This window comes from Accipiter gentilis, chromosome 11 (assembly GCF_929443795.1).
Source record: "Accipiter gentilis chromosome 11, bAccGen1.1, whole genome shotgun sequence".
In the NCBI taxonomy this organism is placed as follows: domain Eukaryota; kingdom Metazoa; phylum Chordata; class Aves; order Accipitriformes; family Accipitridae; genus Astur; species Astur gentilis.
The window spans coordinates 16145748-16172858 of NC_064890.1; the positions used below are offsets into that span (position 1 = coordinate 16145748).

A 27111-nucleotide genomic window follows, 5' to 3' on the forward strand; every position below is an offset into this window, starting at 1 on the left:
TGTGTAATATACATCCAGTCCTGAAAACCGAGTAAATGTTGTAAGTGTAGGGCCTGTGTTGGGTTCCTGCAAATGTTTTTGCCAATATTCTTTGTTTTAATGATTAACTTAGAAGCCATTATACCTTCTGGAGTCATTTCATTGTCTTTGTGTTAATTTTAGAACCTTAGAAGATGTTACCACAACAGCTTTCCAAAGTTAGATTTCAAAACTACTTTTCATGCTACTCCATTTTTATCAGGAGTGGATTCTAACCCAATAGATTACTTAGTTTTGATGCCAGCTCAGTTTTCTGTATGTGCTTTAGTATATGTCTCACTGCATCAAGCTACTCTTCTGTTTTCCAACATTAATTCCATTTCCCCATAGTATTATCTGCTAGCAAAAAAATACAAAAGCTTTCCCACTCTGGAGTGAGTAGTGTTTACATAAGACCACTTCCCTTAAAACACAAAGTCATACCACTAGACATTAACTCTCTGCTTTTACTCACTCCAGTGCCACGCTTATAAGCTTCTACAAAACTTTGGGACTCGGTTTAAGAAGCTGGCTGTTTCGATGGCTGATACAACATCGCTCAGATCAAAGCATTTCAGCAGTTTACCTAGACGTTTCTTACAGTACAGCAGCAGGGGAAGCCTATTGCAGCATTATAAAGCCTGAACGGTGTTACACTACAAAACATACTTTCAGCAAGTAGCTTATTTCCAGTTTAGCAATGTTGGCTTCAACATGCCTGAAGTTAGGACTATACTACAACACTTTGAAACCAAGGCCGTCGAGAATATGCACGCCTGAGTAGTTCATTGAACAAATATTTTGCTTGATGCAGTACCCTCAGCGTGTGCCCTCGGCGCCTCTTTGGTGTTAGTTGAAACATGGGCACTGATCCTAAATTTGAAACGTCTCTCAGGGTGAGGAGGACACACGCCTCACTTCACTCCTGCAAGATCTTTGCAGGAGGAGAACGAGCGGCTCCATACATAACATGGAAGAGCTGCAGCGTAGCCAGCAGTACTTAGCACGCAGGGTTGAGTTTTCCAGCCCCAGTCCTACCTCTAATCCTAAATTACAGCAGGGCTGCCAAGGAGTTCACTCCCTCCGACCCTCCTTGGGCAAACTAGAAAGCTGCAGCCCTGGGCCACCATCTGTCATCTCAGGCGTGACACAAAGGGCCCACGGGCATTTATTAGGCGCCTGTATCTCTGCGTGGAGCCGACCCCCAAAGCTCGGACCACGGGACGCAGCCGGGCTTTGGAAACTCAGAGGAGGTTTCCGTGTGGGCCAAGCAGCGCCTGGAGCGGCTAGCCCTATCTCGTCCCCTCAGGCTCGTCCTAACAGCCGGCGCTTTCGCAGGCCGCCCTTGGGCAGAAGGCTCCTCAGGGCAGCCGGCGAAGGGGAACGAGACCATCCACCTGTCGGCGGGGTGCCTCTGCGTGCAGGGAGCCCCGCTCCACACGCCGGAGAGCAATTCCCTCCGACAACGACCCTCCTCCCGCGCTGTCCCCGGGCGGCGTGCCCGCCGGGCGGCCGGCTTTGAAGTGCAGCCCCCCCGCCCCGAGGGGACGGCAGGTGCCGGGGCGGGGAGGGTCGCTGCGGGGAGCGCCGGCCCGGGGCAGGGCTCGCGAGGGGGGCCACCGGGGCCGGAGGCGGGAGGGCGGTCGGAGGCGTCGCCCGGGCTAGCCCGGAGCCGGCTCCCTCTGTTTCCTCGTAAATAAAGCGCCCGGCCGCGGCCGGCCGTATAAATGCCGCTGCGGCGGGGCCGGCTCGCCCTGCCCCACGCCGGAGAGCGGGCGCGGGCGCAGGTAGAGCCGGCGGCGGGCGGGACGGCGGCGGCGGCGGGGGCCCCGCCGCTTCAGGACGCGGACAGCTCTGCGCCGCGGGGCCGAGCCGCGCCCCGGGCTGAGGGGCGGCGGGCGGCCGGGGGAGCCGGCGGCGCGGGCGGCGGGCCGCCAGGGGGTGCCGGCGCGGGCCCTCCGCCTCAGGCGGGGCCATGGCAGCGGGCGAGCGGGCTGAGGAGCCGCTGGCGGAGCTGAGCCACTACGTGGTGGCGCGGCCCATCTACAGCGAGGCGGGCTTCCAGGAGGAGAACGAGCGGCGACCGCCGCTGCCGCCCACGCTCCGCGAGCGGGCGCAGGCGGCCTGCAGGTGGGTGGCGGCGCCCGGGGGGCGCCCCGTCAGGCGCAGGGAGCGGGGCGCGGCGGGCCCGCCGGGGAGCGGTGAGGAGAGCCGGGCGCCGCCGGGGGACGCGCCGTGCCGGCGACGGCGAACTCCCGCCCGCCGAGGGTCGAAGGGGCCCGAACAACGCGGGTCTCTCGGCGGATCGCTCTTCGCTTCCCTGCCTGTCAAAGCGCGTGGAGGCGAGGCAGCCGCCCGCAGGCTGCTTCCTGCAGGAGGCAGCCCTGCGGACCCGGTTCGTGCCCCATCCCTGGCTGGAAGGCACGGCCGCGGCAGTCCCTGCCTCGAAACGTGCGTCGCCCCCGCTCTCTGGCGGCTGGGGGTTGCCGGGGGCTTCCCGGTTGCAGCCCCGCGGGGTGCGCTCATCGCTTGTGGTTTTTTGGCAGGTGTTCGAGAAAAAGGGCCTTTCAGATTGCCAGGTCCTTTCTGCCCATCCTGGAGTGGCTGCCGAACTACCGGGTGAAAGAGTGGCTGATCAGCGATGTCATCTCGGGGGTCAGCACCGGCCTCGTCGCCACCCTGCAAGGTAAAGCCGGGCACGTCGGCCCTCGGTGCTGGAGGGCGGTTCTGTAAGGGAGCCGGCCGAACACAGGGGTGTTTTGCAGATGGAATTACAAATCTGAGGCTTGTTATTTAATACTAGATATTAGGTATTATTTTGCGATAAATAATTGATGGCTTCGATTTATTCCTTCTTTCTCTGCTCGGCTAGAAGATTTAACTTCCTTTGATGTGCTGTCAGGATGTGCCTAACTTTTTTCCCAAGACTTTTACTGAAAGAGCATTCGGTTTTATGTTTAAAATTTTAAGTACATTGTGATGAATCAGATAGGTCATGTGGTCTTATTTCTCTTTCTTGGTTATCTGAGCCTATAGCTCTCCTGCAGCTGCCTACACAAATCTAGTTATTGCCCCAAAATCACGCAACCTTGATATCTACTCACCTTTAGAACTTGGCCCGTAAGGTTGCTCAGATATCTGCAGAAAACAACTCTCAAGGAAGTGGCAACATATTCACATTAACAGAATTTATAAACTTGATGGATATTTACAGTACGTGGCTTGCAATATCAAATTTTCCTTACTTCCTTATTCCCCTTACTAGGAAGGCATTCAGCAGATGAAGAAATAGAAGAGTGGTAGAAATAAGCAGAAATTAATTAAAATAGGCTAGTTAAGGGAGACCTAAAGGGCAGAACCATTCTGCCTGAGGCAGCTGATAAGGTCCACTTTCAAAGACAAGACTAGCTGTAACCCTGACACGATCCAGCACATTCATTTCTTTCATCTCAATAATGTTCTTACACTATTTTCACAATTTTTCAGGACTGGGGGAGGTTAAGCTAGCTGTGTCAAGCCCACATTTTCCTTCAGTGGAAATTAAGTGCTTGCACAAGGGGGCAAAGACTTACATTGGGAACAAAGAAAACAGTTTACACATTCCCAGTTAGTCACAAGTATTCCCTACTACTGCCTGTTCCCTTGGAGTGTTCTAGGAAGGCACAGACTGGCAGCAAAAAAACGTTACAGACTTCTGCCCCAGGCATAGGGTGACCTGAGAAATAATGAAGTGACTTGTCCCCAGCCCCGCAGAGAGTCTGTGTCAGAGCTGGAAGATATCTGCTGAAAGTGGTGCCACAGTTACAGGACTCCCCTGCCTTTTAAAATGAACTGCACTAGGTGGGCTTTTCATATGACTTACTACAGCTATTATGCTCTTACTGTAACCACCTCATGTATTTTTTCACAGTGGGGCTGATTTTCTCACAATCAGATTCCACTTGTAAAACTGATTTCTGAAATAGACTGTTTGGTCTCCCACCTAGGTATTAAAAAATAAAAATAAAAAAAAATAGTGCAAATCTAAATCTAGCTGTAATTTAAAAAAACTGTAATAATTCTGAAATTCTAAATCATGCGATACAGGGAAAATTGGCCAAAATGTTTGCCAGAAAAGAGGCTTCTGGCATCTTCAAGTCCCTGCAGTCCCTAACTCCCAGCAACTGTGTGTGTTGCTTGCAGTCCTCCCACCGGTCACAGTAGTATGACCAGGACTTCAATTGTTTTGAGCCCTGATAGGTTTTTGCGGTATCTTTGAAGGAGAATACTACACCCTGCAGTGGGAGCTAACTGGGATATGATACTGAAGGCAACTTTTTTTTTTTCCATTGTTTGTTGGATTTGACAGCTTGAACAGGTATATAAAGGAAGATGATGATAAGGATCAAAACTCAAATTTGCGTGATTTACTTTTGTTTTTTAAGTTTTTAAGCTGATACTGAAAAAAAAGTGGCCTGATTTTCAGAAGGGCTGAACATACTGAAGCATATTTGTAGTGCAATAATTCAGAGCCTGTGCTTGAAATTTCTGTCTGTAACTAGAACACTTCACATATCATTCTTTTCTTTCAAGGGGCAGACCATTCACTCTTGCAACAGTGTTCCCCCACTTCACATCTGAGCCTGTTTTGTGCTGCCTATACAAATATAGGAACATCTTTCAGTACTTACTCATCCAGCTACCAGTGTGGGATATACAATCATTTACAGTCATTGATACTCACATATGTGCCTGCAACTGATTTACAGACAAAACACATTCTAAATTGTATCTGGACAAAAGGAGTAAATCTTTCTGAAAGCCTGTTCTAGACAAGATAGTAGTTTGTTGAGAGATTTTGATGTTTTGATGATCTATCATTTCAGGTTTGGCATATGCTTTGCTGGTTGCAGTTCCTGTTGGATATGGTCTCTATTCTGCCTTTTTTCCCATCCTGACATACTTTTTCCTGGGAACTTCAAGGCACATCTCAGTTGGTAACTGCATGTGTTCAAATTACAGTGAATTACCTATTACAAAATGTTAATCCTCACTGTGAACATTCATATTTCATACAAGATAACTGCTTTCTGAACCAAAGTGGTTGTGCTGAATATTAATATTGGTGGGTCTGGGGGACTGAAGGCTTACTTATTTTCTGTACAGGCAATTGTGCATAATAGCTAACTTCAGTTGTGCCCATGCGTGCTTTTTGCTTGCATTTATGCTGAACTTTAAATCTTGTCTTTGACTACACTCTATGCAAGAAATTACAAGATCAAGGCCTCAGTAGGCATTATGAACAGACATTTTGTCTATCACCTAAAGCTCAAGATGGCTAAAACGGAGCTCTTTTAGTCTTCTCTACAAGCCTTCCTTGCTGCATCCTTTTTTTGATCACTGTGGACAATATCATCTTCTTGCCTGTCGCTGAGACCCAGAACCTGTGTGTGCACTCCAGCCTCGCTCTAGGTCCTCACATCAAGGCTATGGGTAAACCTTGTTGATTCTTTCTGAATACTTTCTTTAAAATATGGGGTTTATTTCCTGTCAGTTCTCATATTTAAAATTCATGTTACAGCTTGATCACTGAAGTTTCTTTTTCTTCATTCAAACCAAATATGGTCTTTCCTTGTTCAGATCTACTGAGACTAGATTGTTTTCCCCTCCCAAAGCTTTGGCATGATATTACGCTTTTTCATCAGCTTTCTTCTCTGCTGCATCAAATAATTCTGTATGTTCTCCCCACTTTGTTAGCCTCTTCTTCTCCTACCTATCAGCTCACATTGCTATCCAGGTCTGAGTTGTCACCTCTGCTTATGTTGCCATTCCTACTTTCTACATTATCAAATGCTCCTTTTTATGCTTTCTCCAGTACTCTTACTCATGAGGTGTCCTCTAAGGTATCTGTAAAATTAACTTATCCTTCAAGATATTTAATGACATTTTCCTTTTCTGCAACAAATTTTAGTAAATAACTGCAACAAATGCAATTACTTTTAGATTGTGTGTTGCTGACACAATGATCACTTACTTTCTCTGTATCTTGCCCAAAGTATAGTTTCAGTCATCTTTAGCCAATGTAATACCACACTACTGCCCAAAGATGTGGTCCTACCCCTTGGTGCATGTTCCTGCCACCACTGTGGTGTTGGGATTCCTAACCGTGCAGCTATGTGGCAATCTGGATCAGCTGCAAACTAACCATGACCAAATAAAAAAAAGTTGATTTCAGCTGGATCAGTGCTCTGTTTTGTCTGGTTGTAGTGCTGATACAATGAAGATGGTTGGAACATGTTGCCCCTTTTGGCCTTGGTACAGCTCTGAATTGGCTTAAGCAAAGCATAAAACCGCACCTGTGCGTAGAACGTAAGTTATTTAAGGAAGGAGTTCTATCTTTATGTCATGTTCGCAGTGCCTGTGGCTCCTGGCCCCCTAATAATACTAGTGTACCTCAGTTAAAATATTAAATTGATTTTCTGGTTCAGAGTTTGTTTGTCTAGTCTGATAAATGCTTCTTTTTGATATATATTAAACTTTAGTGTTTCTGTTTGTCATTACAGGTCCATTCCCTGTAGTCAGTTTGATGGTGGGATCTGTTGTATTGAGCATGGCCCCTGATGATAATTTTCTCATAGATGGCAGTAATGCTACAGGGACTAATGGTACAGGGACACTGATAGACACTGAATCCAGAGATGCGCAGAGAGTGCTGATTGCTAGTACCCTCACATTTCTGGTTGGAATTTTACAGGTAAAATAGTTGGCTTGAAGACACAAGGTTGATGTTGCTTTAATTTTAATGGGAAAACATACGGCATGGAAATACCTCCTAGGGCAGTAAGACATTTTCCTGTAGTAAAACACAAAAATGAAGGAAAGAAATCTCAAACTCTGAAGAGCTTTTGGGGGATTGTTCCTCTTATCCTGGGCAGAGTCTGTGGCAGCGTGACTGGGAGCACAGACAACAGAAGACTAGCCCTGTGATTGCAGACCAAGAGACCTGCATGAAACTAAGTGCTAATGGTGCATATCCTGGAGCATCCTTTCACATGTTTTTTCAGGTCTCCTTTATTTCCTTGGATGGCATGATATTAAGCTACACTAGGCTGCAATGGGGGAAGATGGTCCTAAGACTCTGTATAAACAAAGAGAAAAGAAAAAAGCATAAGAAATCACCAAATAAAAGTGTACCTTTCTGTTGTTTAGCAAGCTATTATTCTTCATGATTTTTCCAGGTAATATTTGGAGTCCTTCAGATTGGTTTCATTGTGAGGTACCTTGCAGATCCACTAGTTGGGGGATTCACAACTGCAGCTGCTTTTCAAGTGCTTGTGTCACAATTGAAAATAGTCCTAAATGTTTCAACTAAAAACTATAATGGTGTCCTTTCCATAATATATGTAAGTATGCCCTTCTAATCTGTTTTGGGTTTATGCCAGAATTTTTATATAATTGTTTATCTTCTGCTTCCATTTCATACAGGAATGGTTCATATATGTATGTTGCTAAGTATAGGGCATTAATTTAGTTCCCACTCAAATGAAGATCTGCAGCTGTTAATTTATAGCTGTGGGGCTCTTAAGTAGCTGCTTTCAGGGTTCCCCAGACAGAAAGTCTAATTGCCATCTTGAAGTCTTTCAGCAGAGCAGTTTTTCACATAAAGTTTAAATGTAATTATCCAGCAAAACAGTTCTTCTCTAGGTTTACTTTCTGTTCCACCCCTTGCTTTCTGGCTTATTGTGAAGGATGTTTCATCATTTCTTAACACTGTCACGTCGCTCTTTACTCTTAAACCAGCAGGTCATTCTGGTAAAGGGCATAATTCTCCATTCCACACTGTAGCCATACTTGTGAATACCCAAAGACGGGTGTAGATTCCCACCCTGCAGCCAGGTACCTACTGCTTAGCTAATGTGAGGCTAAATGTTGCTGTCACAACTCCATTTGTTGGTCTTAGAGAAAACATTCAAATGGAGAAATGTTTTGGCCGGATTACAGAAATACTGAATTCCTAGAGATCTCATATTACGGAATAGTCTCCTTCCCCAGGAAAATTATTGAGAGTTTTGTCACTGACTTCAGCATGAAACTATTCAGGTTTATAGTATTTAAGATCTTCCATAGCACTTCACATTAGAATAACAGATTTCTAAAAGAGGCTGTTTTAGACAAAAAAATGTATTTACAGATCTTACATGCCAGTTCAGGCAACCAGACTAGCAAAAATACGTTAGACATCTAGATTAGCAATAATAGGATGAATATAACTACAACCAGCAAGGTAAAATTTAGAAAAAAAAATCCGATGGACTGTTTAGGAAAAAAAAAAAAGGTATTATGTTCTGGGACTATTCAGAACTAATGAAAACTCTTTCCCTCAGAACAAGCAAAATTAGATGAGAAAAAGTACTATCTAGTAGACCTTAGAACATACCTGGCAGGGTGATGGACTCATTAATCCAGCAGGTTTTCTATCTCAATTTTTTATGTTTATTGAAGGGTAGTACATTTAGTAGAAAGTATTTCTGAAAAGGAATTACATGGTTCTTCCAGCTCCTGCAAGTCTGAGTGGAATGCTTTTTAAGTTAAAGCTCAAAGCTTCTGTGTTCTTACAGGTATGCCAAGTCAATGTGTTTGCAGATGTGTGTAGAGCAAAGAAATTGTGATTTCTGGTCTGCTCAACCGGTGACTTGCTGTGTCAGCTTCAGCAAATTTGGACTTGCTTGAGAAGTGGTGTTTTAACAAACTGCAACACTAAGCATCCAACATTAGCAGAATCCACAACCTGAAGTTAGGAAGTTACTGTTGCCCTGTGAAGTGGGGCGGTGGGAGAGATGGTCAGTAAGAGTGGGGTCCATGGTAAGCAGTACAACAGGCAAGAAGTGGCTTCAGTCACCTGAAGAAAGGCATCTGATTCAGTGTTTCAGGAAGGCTTCTTCTTTAGCTTAGAAAACATAGCTGATTAAGCACTCAGATGTTTTATTTCAAAACCAGAGTCTTTTCAGAATGGTAGTAGTGGTACTGCTGCTGCAACCCTCCCCTTGCCTTTAAACTGACAGCTCAATATCTGGGAAGCTTACCAGGATACAAGAAGTCTGTTTCTAACCTCTTTTCTACCAGATCATTCTGTTAAAGCTGCTTCACTATGCATGGAATAATTAAATTTTCTTGGAGACAGCGGGCAAGTGAGTATTGCCCTGATGGTCAGGAGGAGGATGGAGGAGTATTTGTAGCTTTTCTGTAATCAGCCCTTCGTGTTTTCTCTGTACACTTGTTTGCAATAAACAATAGGACCAAGCAAGGGCATAGCAAGGGTAGAGAAGGGACCTGCCTATTGCAGCCCTGTTGTGAGAGTCCTCCAGCCTGGGACTGAACTGTGCTGGGAGGGTTAATGTACCATAAGGTGAGGTTTAGTGAATGCTTTTCTCAAGTGTAGGATTCTCCACAGCCTGGCAGGACCCACATGTTTATATGCATTCTGTGGATGTCGACAATGGAAATAGGAAACATGTAATCCACAGACCATATGTACTAGGCACGTAGTGAACCAGAGTTTTGCCCATGGGTCTGCTAGCTGTCTTTTAAATAGAAAAATGAGGATCTCTGTTACTATTCAAAGTGAGGAAGCTATAGATCTTCCCTTCCTTGCTCCAAGAACAGGTAGAGGTAGAACACAGGTTGGGGTTTAGCACTTCTTATTAAGTGTTAATTTCCTAAAATTTGTGAAGCAGAAGCCCCCTGTGTGTCAATTCTTGGAGTTATGCTTTTTCAGTTAAATTCACCATTAAATCCATTCACTGATTCTGTAGCACGGTGACAGTACGGTATCCTCAGGCTCCTCCAGGCCTCAACAAACAAGTAACTCTGCCTCCTCCAAAACCCTGTGCATCTGGATCTTCTCATGAGTATTTTCACATCCTTCAAGTGGACACGGGCATGTTTTATGTTGTCATTTTTATTTTTCAGACTCTTATTGAAACATTTGAAAAAATTGGTACCACCAACATTGCAGATCTTACTGCTGGACTCCTCACCATTTTTGTCTGCATGGTAGTTAAAGAAATAAATGATCGGTTCAAACACAAGATACCTATACCTATACCAATAGAAGTTATTGTGGTAAGCAAAGGAGCATAATGAAAATGGATAACAGATAAAATAGATGGTACTAGCTACAGGAAGACAAGAACTCTTTTTAAGTATTAAAACTGCTGTTTTATTTTATTACAGACAATAGTAGCCACTGGCATTTCATATGCTGCTGACTTGGAAAAAAAATACAATGCAGGCATTGTTAAGAGCATTCCAAGAGGGTGAGTGCTTTTGTTTTCTGGGAAATAGGTATTTTTTTAATTGGCTAAAATTGACAGTGGTAAGAGAAAAGACATAAAGAGATATTGAGAGCTGTAACCTGAGTTTAGAACTCAGAGCTGGAGACTTCCTGAAGTTTACTTCTGGCTCTGTCAATTATGCCACCTAAATATGATGCCTCGCTTTCCTTCATCTGTAAAATGGGCTTAGGAACATCTACCTGATTCATGAAGTTCATCTGAGAATTAATTGCTTCATGCTCTTGAAGTGAATATATGACTATGGAAAATGTAAAAAAAAAAATAAAAAATTAAAGGATTTTTAATAATGAAATTCTGCATAGATTTAATTTCTGTAGACCTGAATTATCCCACTGTGGTTCGTATTCATGCCACAACTGTTATCCCAGTCAGTCCTGTCACTTCCATAGTCATAGAAGCAAGGATGTTGAGGATTACACTGGTAGAGACTTTCACTTGAAAGATTCAGAGCACTTCACAGTAGTAACCTTCACATTCCATTTGGTATTCAGGGCTTGATTAATTAAAATTTGTGGAAACACAGTAGGGGATAAAATGTTTTTGAGATCTTCTGAAGAAGTATGTTAACAATAGTATGAAGTGTCATTAACATATTTATGTAATTCATCATACTATTCAATACATCCTTTATTCAATGCTTCAAAAAATGTACTTTTTCACTTTGCTATCATAAGGCCAGATCTCAGTCATGCTGAGAACAATGGGAGCTTTGTTGCTGACTAATAGCATCAGGATTTGGGCTATGGTGAGCTAGATAAGCATGTTCTGTATGTCAATGGCCTGTTTCCACCTTTTTATTAACTTGAAACATTACACTTCATATTATAAGCAACCTGTATGCCTCCTCCTCAAACTCCTTGACAATTCTAGTAAGAACAGAATTTGATCAAAGTTGATAACACTAATATATTTTCTAAATGCTAGATTTTTGCCTCCTGAACCTCCAGATGTCAGCCTGTTTTCCCAGATGATAGCAGCCTCCTTTTCCATTGCTATCGTTGCTTATGCTATTGCTGTATCTGTGGGGAAAGTATATGCAACCAAGTATGACTATGCTATTGATGGAAACCAGGTATGTATAACCAAAATAGTTTATAAACATAGTGAATTTAAGTTCTGTTTCATGTTGACTTATGTAGCCAAATGAAAGAAATGTCATTCACACCCATTTTTCAGACTAAAGTTGAAGTCTGACAGGAGAAGTTCTTTCAACTTTGAAAAGAAATAGCTGAAGTGGCCATATATTACCTGACAATTTTACTACATAGAGATGAACCAGATATGCTCTATCTTCAGTGTGGGCTTTTCATACTAATTAATTCCTTCTGTATTGCTTTAGTGACTGCAGTAGCTCTGGAAAGATAATTAAAGCTAAGCACTGTATAGGGGAATTTTCTGGTGATGTCAAGTTGACATGGCCAGCTTTAGAAACCTGCTTTCCATTTCTATTTGTAAGGCATATTTTGAGGTGAATTGCTGGGGGGGTGTGGGGCACGGAGGGAGGCAATATCAAGCTAAGAAGCTGTTCTGGACAGCTTTATTTAGGCTTAGTCTACATGCAGGATTTGTATCAGTTGAATTTTTCAGTTAAGGCATGATTTTATTCCTACAGAATAAATTGTACTTCTCAGCACGACAGCAGTTACATCAATATAAATATACTTGGAACTGTATAGCTAAGTCCTGCAGCTTCACAAACGTAAATGCCCACCAGCATATGAATATACTTGAATAACTGTCTGCACCAAATGGCTGAATTGTTTAAACCATTGGTTTCTAAAGGCACATAGCTAGAATGTTACATGAGCTATGTATGCATTGACAAGCTCTTAAAGAATTCCTGCAGTTGTTCAGTGTCTTCACAGGGGGTTATATGGCTTGCCCATGGGTGTGGGAGAAGAATGTCAGAAAGCTTCCTTGTCCTGCATCTATGCTAATTTTGAATTTTATCCTTTGAACATATGAGAAAATGCACTCACTACAATAAATAGATAAGCTATTTTAAGATATTTTAGTACTAATGGATTACATAAAGTTTGATTTGGGAAACACTGTTTTGCAGTATGTAACAAAATTATACTTCTGAACATGCCAGTCACTTTACAATACACAGAGTTCATATCTGGTAACACTTTGATTTAAAGTTGCCTAAAATGCATTGACTTTCAGTTTAATAAATCTGAATGAATAATACGTATTCCTGGAAGTGCTGTTTATGCTGTTCTTCTGTTGAATATGCTATTCTGCCAGCACTGATGTGCTTCAAAGATACTAATTAAATATTGTAGTAATATAATTACTGTCTGTAAAAGCAAAGTGCCTTCCTTTCAATACTATGCTATGAATTTTACACATAGCAAAGGTTCAATACAGCCATGAATGATGGACACATTTTTTACTTGAACTGGAGAAGTTAAAATAACATCATAAGAGCAGGTATTAAAATGATTTTGAAGGATGGGTACATACTATTATCTGCCAGTGTTTATTTTGTCTTCATAGATTCATAGATTATTAAGACCTAAAAACAGTAGGAACCATACTTCCAACATTTTCTTGTGGAGTACAGCTGTTACACAGGAATAGGCATGAATCATCTAGGTCTGTTGTGTTAAAGAATGTGACTTTAAAATCCTGTTCTTGTAGCTGGAGCTTAAAGAAAAGCTTACAGGAAATTTCATTTTGGAGAAAAGAAGGGAGAGAGTCAAAATCAAATCTCAAATTATATTTTTAAAAAATTGCAGTGAGTGAAAAGTTCTTGTGTCTCTGTCAGCTTGGTGAAAACAATGTTTCTGTCAATTCTGTGGGGTTGCAGGCAGCTCCCAAATGCTTCATTTCCCAGCAGAGGAATGGCCCAGATCCCAGGACATAAAGCTCCAGGGTCCTTGTCACTTGAGCAGAACAACCAGCATCAGTAGGCGCCAGCATCTGTGACCCTGGGGCAAATCTATGAGAACGCTGCCTGGGACTCAGCATGAGTTCATTGGGATGTTCAGAGTGAGAAACTTCTGGCTCAACAAACTAGAAGTTTTCAGTGAAACTGTTTTATTGCAAAGTTCCTGATTAGTTCTACTAATAATACAATGCTTTGCATTAATTAAGGCCTGTCTAAACAGAGACTGTTGTACTGATTAAAATTATTTGTTTAGCTGATGATACTTGGGGGTTAAATTTATACTAGTCCCATTTCCTGATGCAATTATACCAGTATAATTGTTAGAAGTGTTAGGTTTGATAACATTGATGGAAATAAGCTTTAAATATCTTTACACTAAGATGAGTATGTACAATTAGGGAGAGTATGCCAACTTCATTGTATTGGTTTCCAAACACAGGTAGTTACACTGGCACAAGAGGAATTTGTGTAAACATTTAACAGCTATTATTAATCCATCTTCTCAATATTATTGTGCTACCTACTTTATAAACTACTGTAGAAGCTATTGTCATTCTCCATTGCAAAATTGTCTTCAGGCATCTGTATTTACAGCATCATCTAATTATCTTTCAGGAATTTATTGCCTTTGGGTTCAGCAACATTTTTTCAGGTGCCTTTTCTTGTTTTGTTGCAACTACTGCTCTTTCACGGACTGCAGTCCAAGAAAGTACTGGTGGAAAGACTCAGGTAATGACCTCTTCTTACTAGTACTGTGCACAGGCAAATTTAATCTTGTATAGAGCACAGCTTTCACAATGGGATGAAAATAGCCCTAAAATGATTGTGAAAGCTGGCACGTGGAAAGCCACAGGTATCTTAGCTAGCAGCTTGTGCTTTGGTAGTGAATCATTTTTATAGCTCTGCCAGAAGAGGGCAATCAAGTTTTACATAGCATGAGTTACATTAGGGGCCAGAAATCCTTCAAACCTAATTCACCAGAATTTCATTCTCAGTTAAGGGACTGAGTTTGTCACAGTAGGAATTCAGGATGAGGGAGGAAATCGTCTTGCAGCTGTGCTCCCATGTGCTGGCCTGAGCAGCCCTGCTCTTTGCCATTCATCTGACCATGTGCCATCTTTCTCATGTTGAGTAAGCTACTCTGTTTTACCATACTACAGCTTTGCATTTTTTAGCAGTGGATAACTACAGGTTATCCAGCAGCCCCTTTTCCAGCTGCCACACAGACTCTGCTCCTTTCATCTCTCCATGGAATGTAACCTCTCCAAGAGCTACTACCTTGCGTGCAGTTGTTTACACTACCTGCCTAATTGAATTCCCTCTGTGTTAGCCGAAGCGTATAATGATTGCCCATGTATGCCTAAACACAATGGCATTTTGGCAGGTCTTCTTGTTCCTAAAGAAATGTGCAACTACTTGTACATTTTTCTTTGTAATCCTAGAAACATAAGATAGAGTCTTAATAACTTCATTTCCTATAAACACTCTGTTCTTCGCAGGTTGCTGGTATAATCTCAGCTGGGATTGTTTTGATTTCCATTGTTGCCCTGGGGAAATTGCTAGAGCCCTTACAAAAGGTACCGTACTTGTCCTCTGCAGCACAGCCACCAGCACCAATCAGATCCAAATGCTCAACTTTGATGGGCCAAATTAATAGCTCTGTTTAAACTATGGTGACTGATACCAGATGAGGCTCTGGTTTATAGGGTATAATGTTAAGTGCTATCTTAATATGCATCTTGGCTTCTGAATAACACTTTTCCATCATTTTTCTTCACAGTCTGTGTTGGCAGCTGTAGTCATAGCTAACTTGAAAGGGATGTTCATGCAAGTGTTTGATGTTCCCCGTCTGTGGAGACAGAATAAAGTGGATGCTGTAAGTAACTGAATTTTTTCTTTTCTCCTGAATGTTTTTGTCTGGTTTTCTTTTTGCCTTTTAATGCCATCCAGGTTTCTCTTAATTATCATATAAACAGAATTTTGTAGGGTTAACATCAGAAAACTTTAATGTGCGTCCTCAAAATGCACGTGCCATGAGGCCAGTTAAAAATTCCCTGGTTTAGAGATTTATATGGTATTCTGCTTATCTTCTTTATTCCCTATACCCCACAGTAAGGGTGCCAATCAGGGTATTCCTGTGCAGTGATGACTCCTTCATAGCAATTACCATAGTTTACAGCAATCTTGTGTTGAGATGGCTTGAAAATCAGAATAAAGATGGCCTGTTGCCACCTTTACCATTCTGTTTTTATCTTTTGTACAGTTTAAATGGGTCAGAAAAGCCGACCTTTTCTTAATTCATGTACATATATTTACATTGTTACCACATTAGCATCCCATTTGCCTGGATAATCTCAGGTAGTCCTCAGAAAAATATGTTTTCTTGTTGTAGCAAGACTAATCCAAGCTAGAATGTGGATACATTTAGCATGCTAAGGGATATGTGAGCAGGCTTTTCTTACAAACCGCTATAACCATATCTCAGGGTACTTGGTCACACCTCACCCTTTTTAATTCCTGTGGAATAGATCTTCAGTGTGGCTATTGGGGCAGGAAAAGATTGTATGGAAAGTATTTTCTCCATGCAGTCCTTACTATGCTTCGATTTTACAGTGTGTGTCATTGGGCAGTACCTGCCTTAGGTAGATCTGAAATTTTTTAGTCAATTGTTTACTAGTTCTCCTTATAGGTAAAAGATCCCACTGACTTCATTGAGAAGTGCAGGCACTCAGCTTTTTGAAAGATTGGGTCCACTGGATGTTCTGCCTGGGCAGTGACGTAGGGAGGAACTGAGGACCCCACTTCAACTGTTCTGCCTGAGTATTCAGTGGAGACTTTAGAGAGTGCCATCAGCCTGCTAATATGAAATACCTCTCTGCAACAGTTCTGGTTCTTAGATATCACTGAGGAGCCCCCTTCCCTCTCTATATGTCTGCAGGAGGGGCATCTTACAGTATTTTACATCTCAGGAAAATAAATTCTTTCCAAATTCTAAAGAAAGATTAATAAAGACTGCCACCATCAGAAAGAAGAAAAAGCAATGGTTAACTGCATGTCCTTCAATTTCACCAAAGTAACTGGATCCTTGAAAAATGTTGTTATGTTAAAAAAAATTATTTCCTAAAAAGCTAACCATGCCTAATAAGATAGTGATGGATAGAAGCATCTTGGAGGAAGAGGAAGACTTTTGTATGGAAGTCAGCTAATTACTAGTGTTCTGTGATCATCTCCAAAGTTAAATTCTTCTGCTACTCATATTGTCTGGTCTAGTGATTCCTTAGCATGACCAGAAGTTACATGTTATAATTAAGAGACTTTACATTTGTTATTTCCTCTCCAGATGATCTGGGTTTTTACGTGTGTAGCATCCATCATTCTGGGACTTGATTTGGGATTACTTGCTGGCCTTTTGTTTGGATTGCTGACAGTTGTGCTGAGAGTTCAGTTGTAAGTAACACAGAATCAGAAATAATTGTTAGTGTTATACCACGAAAAAAGAGGAGAATATGCTGAAAAGCAAGATGAATTGTGGCAGAAAACCTGCTTGGGTTTACAAAAATTTTGAAGTGGAAAAAATCTATTCTTTAGAACAAAAAACTGTTTGTGTGCTATCATTTACTTACACTGATAAAAGAGAAGCTGCATTATTTTATCAGTATTTATTCTGTATCATGTTGGGTAATCTGGTGGTACTTAGCCGTATGTTATTTATGCACCCACATAGCTGAGGTCTGGAAAGGGAGAGAAACATTTCAGATCCAATATAAAAAGATGTATGAATGGCTTCTGTAATTAATTGATCCTTATAGTAACTCTTAACATGTAATACTACTACACTATGTTGCACATGCCAATAACCTTTTCACTTATTGCTTATACAAGACTGAGTGTATGCCTGTGCAAGGAGAGGAAGAGAAACCATGAGAGTAAGACAAAATTTTGTGCTTGTGGCTGATTTATTGCTGTTCAAGAACATATGGTAGTGGAAAGGTGAGAAAAGGTGGCTTTGCAGAATCTTATTTGGCCATCTTGTTACTTTTCATTGATCTTTTCTCTGAAAATACAACATAACTCCTTTCCTTCAGCCTGGAGTACAGAGAGTATGGTTACTAGCAATACCAAAGGATAGTTCCACTGTCAGAAAATGCATAAAAATAAAGCCTTGCAAAATTTGTTACAGAATAGTAAATTATGAAAAATGGAATTTTTAGAGCCTCAGAAAACATTCCCAAATTCAACTCAGGTATGTGAAATCAAAATACAAAAGGAAGGTAAGGCTTTACAAACTTCAAAACAATTTGTTTCAACTGTTCAAAATATATCTGGAAACTGCAAAATATTTTGGTTTTGTTATTGACTGAAATAAAAATTAAAAGGGTTGGACAAAAAGTTTTACATAATCTGAAAAGAATGTAAATGTATTGTTTCAGTTGATTTGAAACAAAAAAAGTTATCTAATTTTTTCAGAGTCAAAAATTTTTTTTTTTTCATTCAAACCAAACTAATCTGCCTTTAAAACATTTTTCTGGTTTGGGAAACAAATGGAACAAGTTATTCATTCAGCTCTACATAAAAATGGTGCAGCAAGTAGGCTGAGACCAGAGTTCCTTGTCTTTAAAAAGGACCATTCACTACAAATCAGACACAAAACATACAACACACTTGCAATGAGGCTATTAGTTTGGCAGAAGGGAGCAGACTACAAGAGTCTATGACAGTTTGTATGCAGCAATCCCTTCAATTCTGTGAATGCCTGAATATGATTTTTACTTTCATTGAATTTTCTTTTTGCTTCTGTTAGTCCTTCATGGGGTGGCTTTGGAAACATTCCTGGCACAGACATCTACAAGAAGGTCAAGGACTACAAAAATGTAAGTAATTTCTGAGTTGTTTCCCTTCAGTCTACAAGCCAGTGTAAGACAAAGTTGTGCCTTGTAAATTGTGGACAATTTGAATTTGGAAGTGGAGTGCTCAAAGATAACAACTTTCAGCATTAAATTCTTCATCTTGATCCAGATGGTTGGTCCATATTGCATGCTGGGGCTGTAAGCTTCTAAAAACTGAATCACCTCAATTATCAGCAAAGATACGCCATTTTGTGTGAATTAGATACGTAGTTGAACTGTTGAAACAGTTAAACTGCTTCTTATTAGCCAAAACATGGTTGTTCCTGCTTAACCTTATATTCTTTGGCAACAGGTTATAGAACCAGAAGGTGTGAAGATTCTCAAGTTTTCAAGTCCAATTTTTTATGCTAACATTGATGGACTGAAAAGCAGCCTCAAATCCACAGTAAGTGATATGTGATAGTTTTGGATGCTTCTTAACTGTCTTTTGAGTTTTCCTCAGAATTATATCTAGGTAAAGTTATATAATTTAATTTTTATCCTTTTTCTGTAGGTGGGATTTGATGCAGTCAAGGTATATAATAAGAGACTCAAAGCACTAAGGAAGATACAAAAGCTAATCAAGAAGGGGAAGTTAAAAGCTACTAAGGTAAAGCATTCTATTTCTTTCTATTCTTTCTCAAAGGATTACTGTTAGAACTTACTACTTTAGCCTTAATTATGAGTTCCGCTGTACTCATCTTCAAAATCAAGATGGAAAAGTGTGATTTATTACTATGGTAGGAAGTCTGGGACCTGCAGGAGACTTAGCAGAGCAGTACACCTATTGCCAAAGACCCCACAGATTCAGACAGCTGTGCAGACATAGTGTTAACAGGAGTGGAAGCAAGAGATTCCCTGATCTTACCTCTACCCCTCACCACCTCAGATTGTCTCTGTGCAGTAAAAGTGCTGGCTCTTTCATGTGTACATGCTCCTATCATCCAGCTTCCTATGCAGAGGTGAGCTGTGTCAGTTGGCTGGTAGACATAGCCTTCCACATCCTCTTTAAAGAAAGCAACATACGTTCCTCTGAGTATGGAATGTACACTTCAATAATTAAATGCTTACAGGACTGGACAGGTATAGACAACCTATTAAATCTCTAGAGCTGGAAGGTAGAAATGGGTTTCCTGTTGCCATTGTTCTCAGTGCAGGATGCAGTATTTCCTGTATATATTATAATTTACGATGCACTTAAATGCTCAGTTATGTGACATTCCAGCTTTTGACCTAGTCATTTTACCGTGTTATCATATATAGTAAATCTGATTCAAAGCTGAAAATACTAGTCTTAAATATCTCCTAGAAATAAAGCTATTGAAGGAGGGAGTAGCTCTGAGTTATTTAATTTTCCAGATAGTGGCCTTTTTGCGGGAAGATGCTCTTTTAAGAAAAAAAGAGGAAAGGTAATACACTGCACAGAGGAGGAGGCAATTATGTGCTCTATCTTGTTTTTCTTTAAATTCTGGGATGCAGTATTGTGACCCAACACTAAGGGGACAGGCAGGTTCTTTTAGGGATCCTTGGCAGAATGATGATGACACTAAATTGTAGTTACAATTAAAGCTTTATTTTTCTTAACATGATTTTATGATTAGTATAGCACAGAATTTATGATTAGAACAGCATGGGATTTCTACAAACAGAATCAATGTAGTACAATTTATAAGTAGCGTAATACAGAATTTATAATACCATTTAACTTAAAGTTTCTAATCACCTAGACCCTAACTTAACTTACGGTTTTTAATCACCTGGACCCTCTGCAGATTGGGTCAGATCTTAATACACAGTTTGATGTATCAATATAACAATCATAATCTAGACTCAAAAAACTCACTCACCCAGTCCTCAGAGGAAGCAGATGACAATGGAGGCATCCCTGGCCACTGGCGGGTCACAGGTCTCACTGTCCAGCAGCAGTTCTGGTCCAAATTCCCCACTTAGGACTTGTAACTGCTTAATTTTATGGACGGTGCTCTGTGCACTGTTACGCTTCCCTGTTCGGTGATGGGGTCATCAACAACACCTGGTTGGCTGGATGCCTGGGACCTTAAAGGCTGGCAAGGAAGTAATCAGCCTGGCACACTGGAATCTTGAGGCTGGTAGGGAGGGGATGAAGAAATCTGTTTCATTTATCTACTTAGTTCACAGGACCTTCAAGGCCTGAGAGTGAGGGGAAAGGGAATGAATACATGACCTGCTCGGTCACAGAGAATGGCTGCATGCCTTATAAATTGGCATTAGTTATGCTAACCACATTACCAGGGGGTGGGAGCCGGGGCTACGGTCACAAGTGTTGGTCTTGTTCATTCCTGAAACAGAAGTTATCACAGGGAAGTATTTTCTGTAACTCCAAAACTTCCTCCATGATTAAATGCTATCTTCCATATATTATCTGCACTTTAGAATGGCATCATCAGTGAGCCTGGTATTAACAATGAAGCTTTTGAGACTGATGAGGACCCTGAAGACAACGAAGATCTTCAAGTTCCCACCAAAGAAGTAGAGATCCAGGTGGACTGGAATTCAGAACTCCCAGTCAAAGTAAACATCCCCAAGGTGCCCATCCACAGTCTCATTCTTGATTTTGGAGCAGTAACCTTCTTGGATATTGTAGCTGTGAGATCAATAAAAACGGTAAGAGCATTTTTTTCTGGTGCTCCATGAAAATGAAACTAGTCAGTAGTATCTAAATTGAGAGCTGTTAGCTGAAGTTAATTTCTGAAGTTTTAAAAGTCTGTTCTTGAAAAGTACCTTTAAAACTTACACAGCAAGAGATAGAATATTGGGGTGTGCATACTTTATGTGGAAAAAAAAATAATTAAAAATGCATTAAAAGAACAATATGAAGGTTGCACAGTCAAGTACTCTAAAATTAGAACTGCAAAATGTGGTCCCCTTGTATGCATATGTTATGAAATATTTTAGTTATATATTTTCTTTCCACATGCCTCCTGCTTTAATCTGGGCACAGGATGATGCTCACTCAACACAGAGGTAGTAAAAATTTCATCTTACCATCACTTCAGTCTTTAGCACAAAATTTATTTATTCATTCCATATTATTTGAATTATGACAGAAGGAAGAATGATTAATTTCTTTATAGGGTTTTCTGTGGCTAATATCACTGTACTTCATCAACATTCATTAATTCATCTTCAAACATCACACTATGTGATAAGAAGATAATATTCCTAGTTTAGGGAGAGGGAAATGAGGTGAAGAGATAAAGGCCAAGTATTTCCATTATTTTTTGGTGCCCTGTTACAAGTGTGTAGGACCAGATTGTGCAGTCTTTAGTCTTTTATGATACTTTGTGTGTTCAGATTGCTGCTTTCACTAACTTCATTTTGTAGTTGGTACTGCTTAGCCTCTCTATAAACCACATCTTCGATTACCCAGACTCTAGTTTATCAATGATCAGAATGGGATGGAATTAGCAATCACCTCTGAAAATACTAAGAGACTTGCCTGCCACCAGGGAGCCAGGGGTAGAATCCAGTTTCCCACCTTTTAACTAACTGAAATACAAGAATACTCTGTGCCTTGCTTCAGCCTTCTGCCTAGTTTCAATTCAGTTCTGGCTTCTGACACAAAAGAGCTAGGGGGTCCACAGATATGACTCTTCCCATATGCAGCTTTTTCATCCAGGAACAGGTCCTTCTGGTGCACTGCATGAGGGAAAAATCTGTGCAAAAAAATTTGCATGTGCCAGTGAAAGATTGCATCATATCACATGTACATGGGGAGAAATAAAGTTTGCTCAGGCCCACGTGGTTCTCACTTGAAAATACATGATTATTCATATTATGAGATCAGAATGAGAACCTTAATAGGCAGCAATGTATATATGCATAAAATTGATAGTTCCACTTACATAGCTGAAGATAGGCCACTTCAGCAGCCAGGTACTTAACTACTGGATATTTACGTATAGCAAAGTATTGCAGTTCCTTATTTATGATGAATAAACAAAATATACCATTTGGAATGAAAACATTCAGAAGCAAATTAATTGTGTGTGTGTGTGCCTATACATTACACATATAGAAATATATGTATTTTCTCCTTACAGGCTTTATTTATTTATGTCCTTGTTGCAAACTTTTATTTTTTTAGATAATTAGAGAGTTTGAGAGAATTGATGTGAGAGTATACTTTGCTTCATATCAAGGTAAACATCCAAATATTTCTACTACCACTCATGCAAAGAATAAAATGAATATGAGAAGGGATGAGAAGGGATCTCTACATGTGTCTGTGGGAGCATTTGTTCTAATAAAAATGTGAATTATCACACTGATAAACATGGTGGGCTGCAGTGGGACACAAGGAATGGTGGGGTTTAAAGGAAATATGGAAAGTAAAAGTCAAGACAAAGCTATGGTTGATTGACTTGATTTGGCTGTACATTTGATTTCTGATAGTTGTAACCATGTGTTTTGACATTTATTTCTTAAATTACTTCAAATTGTATTAACCTATTACGACTTTCTTTTATTCAGACAACCTTATATCTCAACTGGAACGGAGTGCCTTCTTTGATGATATAGTCAGAAAAGACATATTCTTCTTGACTGTCCATGATGCTGTGCTCTACATAAGGAATCAAATGACATACAGTGACAACCAGGATCCCATCTTTGAGAAGGTAAGGATATCCAGTAGTATGTTTCCCTTCCTTCTACCATCTAGCGTTCATTCTTGCAATTTCCATTACAGCATGGCATGTTTGAAAACTAGACATAGAGCTGTAGTACAAATAAAGTGAGAGGCTAGTAAATTGGACAGCTTCTGTAGTACCTAAATATCTTGCTAGATGAAAGGAAGGGTCTCTCGACCCCAGAGTCTTGTTAGTGAAAAGAACATGAGAAACAGGATATATGGAGAACACTTCATCCTTAGACATGTTTTCTAGTTTCTGACCACTGGCAGCTGAAGAACTTCCTTAGCTAGAGGTTGCATGTGGACCATTATATTTAATTGTCGCAGAAGGAGTTCTCTTCGATGCAGCTGCCATACTCCTTTTGCAACCCCTTTACATGTTTTAGCCTGACACTATCCTGTGGCCATGGGTTCTGTAATTTTAAATGTGTTATATGATAAATATTTAATCCTGTTGGATTTCTGGACTTTTAGCTGCAATGAATAATCATTCCTTGCTCCCTTTCCCAACACTGTTAATAATTTCATATACCTCTGATCAAAGCTGAATAGTCCCATTCTACTTGGTGTGAGTGTGTGTGGAAGCTGTTCCATGCTAGTGTTCATTCCTACTGCCCTTCTCTGTGCATTTCCTAGTTGTATTCTGCATTTTTTGAGATAACCATAATACTCTGTAGTGTTTAAAGATGTGGACCCACATTAGAAAAATGGCCTTATATTTTCACCACAACTCCTTCCCTAGCAATTCCTATTATAGTATTATAAATAAAGAGTAATTAATATTGCTGTTAAATAACTAGGATGGAGCCCTTATTTTTTTTTTATAATGTTTGCTTACTACCCAGGATCTAGAAGTTTTGTCCTGTCTTATAGTAGAGGTTAACATTTTGACAAAGCTGTACAGCAGTTTAGAAATCAAATCTGCTTTTATTATTTTTGCAAAGCCATAACTAGTCATACAAAGAGAGGCAGGACCAAAAGCTTTCCAACATGTAAGTTTCTCTCAGCTGAACTAAAGCAACAGCTTTGTCAAGGAACAGTGAACAACAGATTCCTGTGAGTTGTGGAAGTTATATTAAGGTAATTCAGAGTAATAAATCAATTTCAATGATACAGACAACGCGTAACTCATCACATTTCTTAATTTCTTTCTACCAAGATTTCACTCATGCAGGAGTCTAAAGAACCCATAGAATTCACAGAAACAAGCCGTCCTGATGATGAACTTGATGTTCAGGAAGAGGTACGCACTTTAGAACTGATTGTGTCTATTACTTATGGAACACTGCTGGCTTTATTCCTTTGCCTGTAGCATTGAGTCACGCTGTGAGAGTATGGTGGCTGATCTGAGCCCTCAACAGTTTCCTTCTCCATAAATAAATACCCTCCTTGGGCACCTGGATGTCAGTGCTTAGTGGAAAAAGGCAAGGTCTTTTTAAGATGTAGTAGATTGTATGTGCACAAGCACCTCCTGATCTCTGTCACTTTAGGACTACTTTTGCCTTACACAGGTAAAAGTCAGGTGCCTAAAAGAAGATGAGGTAGGGCTTGAAGCACCCAAGTCCAAAATTACCATCAACTTTCGCCCTTCATTCCTCCTTTTAACACAGCAGGCATCTTTTTGCACAATGTAAACATTTTACAAGAAGCTGCAGCAAAGCAGTGTACTGAACATAACTAACACACAACAACACAAGTCCATTAAAGCAATACCATGATATTTTGTATTTAGAAAATACTGCCAGAAAAGAAAGTAGCACTTACTGCTGAAAAAACAGTGCAGCACGCAGGTCGCTTATTCAGAAAATAGAAGATTTGGCTAAATGCCCTTTTATTGCCCAAGATGAATTAAACTAGCGATGCATCAATACCTTGGAAGTATTATACACTCCATGTAGGTAAAGGCATGATTATTGTGTGTCCCTCCTACTGTGGTACTAGTCAGAACTCTGTTCTTAATTCCCTGTCTAAAATGGGGCAGTGCCCTGTGCTTAGTCTCTCTGCTTCAGCCACAGGAATGCTGTGACCCTCCTCTCTGTCATGCTCTAGCAAAATCCTGCAGCAAGGTTGCTGCACATGTGGGATGTAGAGGTTCCCGGAGGGAAGTTGGTAAGGGGAGGTTGTGGCTGGGTAGAGGTTCTCAGCATCACTCTGCATTGTAGTTTCTACCATAGCATGAAGTCCCATAGGAAAAGGTAAGGTCAGCTTGGAAGGCAGATTGGTGAGAGGAGAAACAGACCCTAAGCAAAAGCCTCTCAAACTTCAGCAGGGCTTGGTAAGTAGATTGTGATACTTGGTACTCCTGATTCACCCCCTCCTTTTTTTGGTTGGTATGAATATTACAAGAGACCCAAACAGTACTCTTTATCACTAATATGGGGAGAAGCACTTCCCAATCCTCTGTTAAGTCACAGCACAGAAGGAAATGAAGGATTAAAAAAACTAGAAAGACACCATGACTGTAACAAAAGCATTTGGGAATGGCAGGCCAAAAAGACTTGAATTCTGATTTCTATTCACAGGATTGCTTAAATATTTGTATTATTGTCATTAAATAAGAGAAGAAGCCAGACACAGAACTACCAATCCAAGGTCAAAGAGTGTTCTGAGAGGTTTGTGCCCTCCACCTTTATTGGCATATTTTGAAGGTGAGAGCTAGTAACCTTCAGACCTGCAGCTTCCAGACTGAATTGTCCGATGCAGACGCAAGTCAGAGGGACACTACCTCAGAACAGTTACTTTCTTTGTACTTTCACTGATGCCAGGTTGAACTTGGTAGTTTTTAGTTAACACGTACACAAACGTTTTATTTTTCCAAGCGGTGTGTACTCAGAACTAACCATGGCCTGTTTCTCTCCACCTTTTGAAAACCATTTCACTAGGCTATGCGCAGACTTGCTTCATGAAGATGGGCGGCTGGTACTGTCTTACCTGTGAACTCACAGCAATATTTATGCACCGGTACTATATAAGCATTTTCTGCAATGAAACTAATCTTTGCACTTGAAGAAAACCCTGATTGTTTGTCTGAATGATACAGATCTCTAGAAACCTCCAAATTTTAGCTAACGTTATCCTGGAAATACTCTGGACCTTGATTCAGCAAGCACTTTCCGGTATGATACGTTGATTATAAAAATCAGAAGACTGTTAAGAAAGATGTGCTCAGTTTTGGGACTAGTCAGGCAGAAGGTGCATTACACTGTTTTATCAGTGCGTACAGGATAAGAAGCTGCTTTGTGGTCTGCCCAGAAAAGTCAAAGAGACCAAAATGTTTGGATGGCAAGCTGTTAGTTCTGTATTTGTACAATGCCTAGCGAGAGCACAGGAGTTCTAGCCAGCCAAGGCTTCGCAATTCTAGACCATTAGTGTGAGCATACGTGCTGGCACATCTTGAAAAATGTATCGTGATAATTTTTTCCAAGCGATTCCTTAAATTGCTCCAGGTTGTTAGATAACTGAAATGGGTGACAGGTGAAACAGTCACATGAACAGCAAATGGCACTGAACTACTATAAAACTTTAAATAGGACAAGTTTCAATAGAAAAGACCCTTGGATATGGGTTCATTAGTTCTGTATTAATCCCATTGTGGCAAATCATACACTACTATTAATGATCGTCCCTAAAATGAAGTATACACAGAAGATTATTTTGACTAGGTCACCAAGAGGCAGAACATGATGTAAATTAGATACATGAAAACCTTAGTCCCCAACTACTTAATGGAATCTGTGGAACAGGCTGCTACTGAGTACAAGTAAGAATGTACAGAGGTTTGTTTTTTTAAAAATGGAAGATAGGAGTTTATTTAGCTTAATGAATAGTTATATTTTTATATAGCATAACCCTTCTTTTAATATTCTACATCAAACTTCTGCTGTTCTTTTACATTTGACAGCCCATAACGCACAAGTGCAATAATTTACAAAAGATAAAGGATTTGACTTGCAAAACTTTAATCTTTACTTTAGGACTATATAAGATAGATACACAGGAAATCAATGTTCTTACTTTTCATTAAGAAGAAATGTGTTTTGATGGAAAACAGACTGCTACCTTAAATTTTTTAGCACTACATTAACTTTTTAAATGGAAAAAACCCTGCATGGTGAGGGAACAGTTAAAAGTCTAAGAAATGTCCAAGCATAAAGTCCCTTTAAGTTTCACAATGTGGGCTAATTAGCTTCAGTATGTTCATGTACTTAAGTCTCCTTATTTGACTACATCAGAGAAATTTTCCTATATCACACTGCACAGAGATTTTTACTGCAAGTAATGTTAGCGGAAAATCTCCAGTGAAAA

The 27111-nt window shown here is 40.5% G+C and overlaps 1 protein-coding gene across 1 annotated transcript; it reads left to right on the forward strand.

Annotated features, from left to right (window-relative positions):
- The first annotated feature begins 1993 nt into the window (after positions 1–1993).
- Positions 1994–26597, forward strand: SLC26A4 (solute carrier family 26 member 4). The gene is made up of 20 exons (XM_049814173.1): positions 1994–2148; positions 2565–2704; positions 4884–4994; positions 6561–6751; positions 7236–7400; positions 9967–10119; positions 10231–10313; positions 11277–11424; positions 13864–13977; positions 14748–14825; positions 15029–15124; positions 16589–16695; positions 18050–18119; positions 18448–18540; positions 18649–18744; positions 20547–20777; positions 22261–22315; positions 22647–22792; positions 23966–24049; positions 25689–26597. The coding sequence occupies exons 1-20, from the start codon at positions 1994–1996 to the stop codon at positions 25710–25712; spliced, it is 2340 nt and encodes a 779-aa protein (XP_049670130.1). The 3' UTR covers positions 25713–26597.
- Positions 26598–27111: the final 514 nt, after the last annotated feature.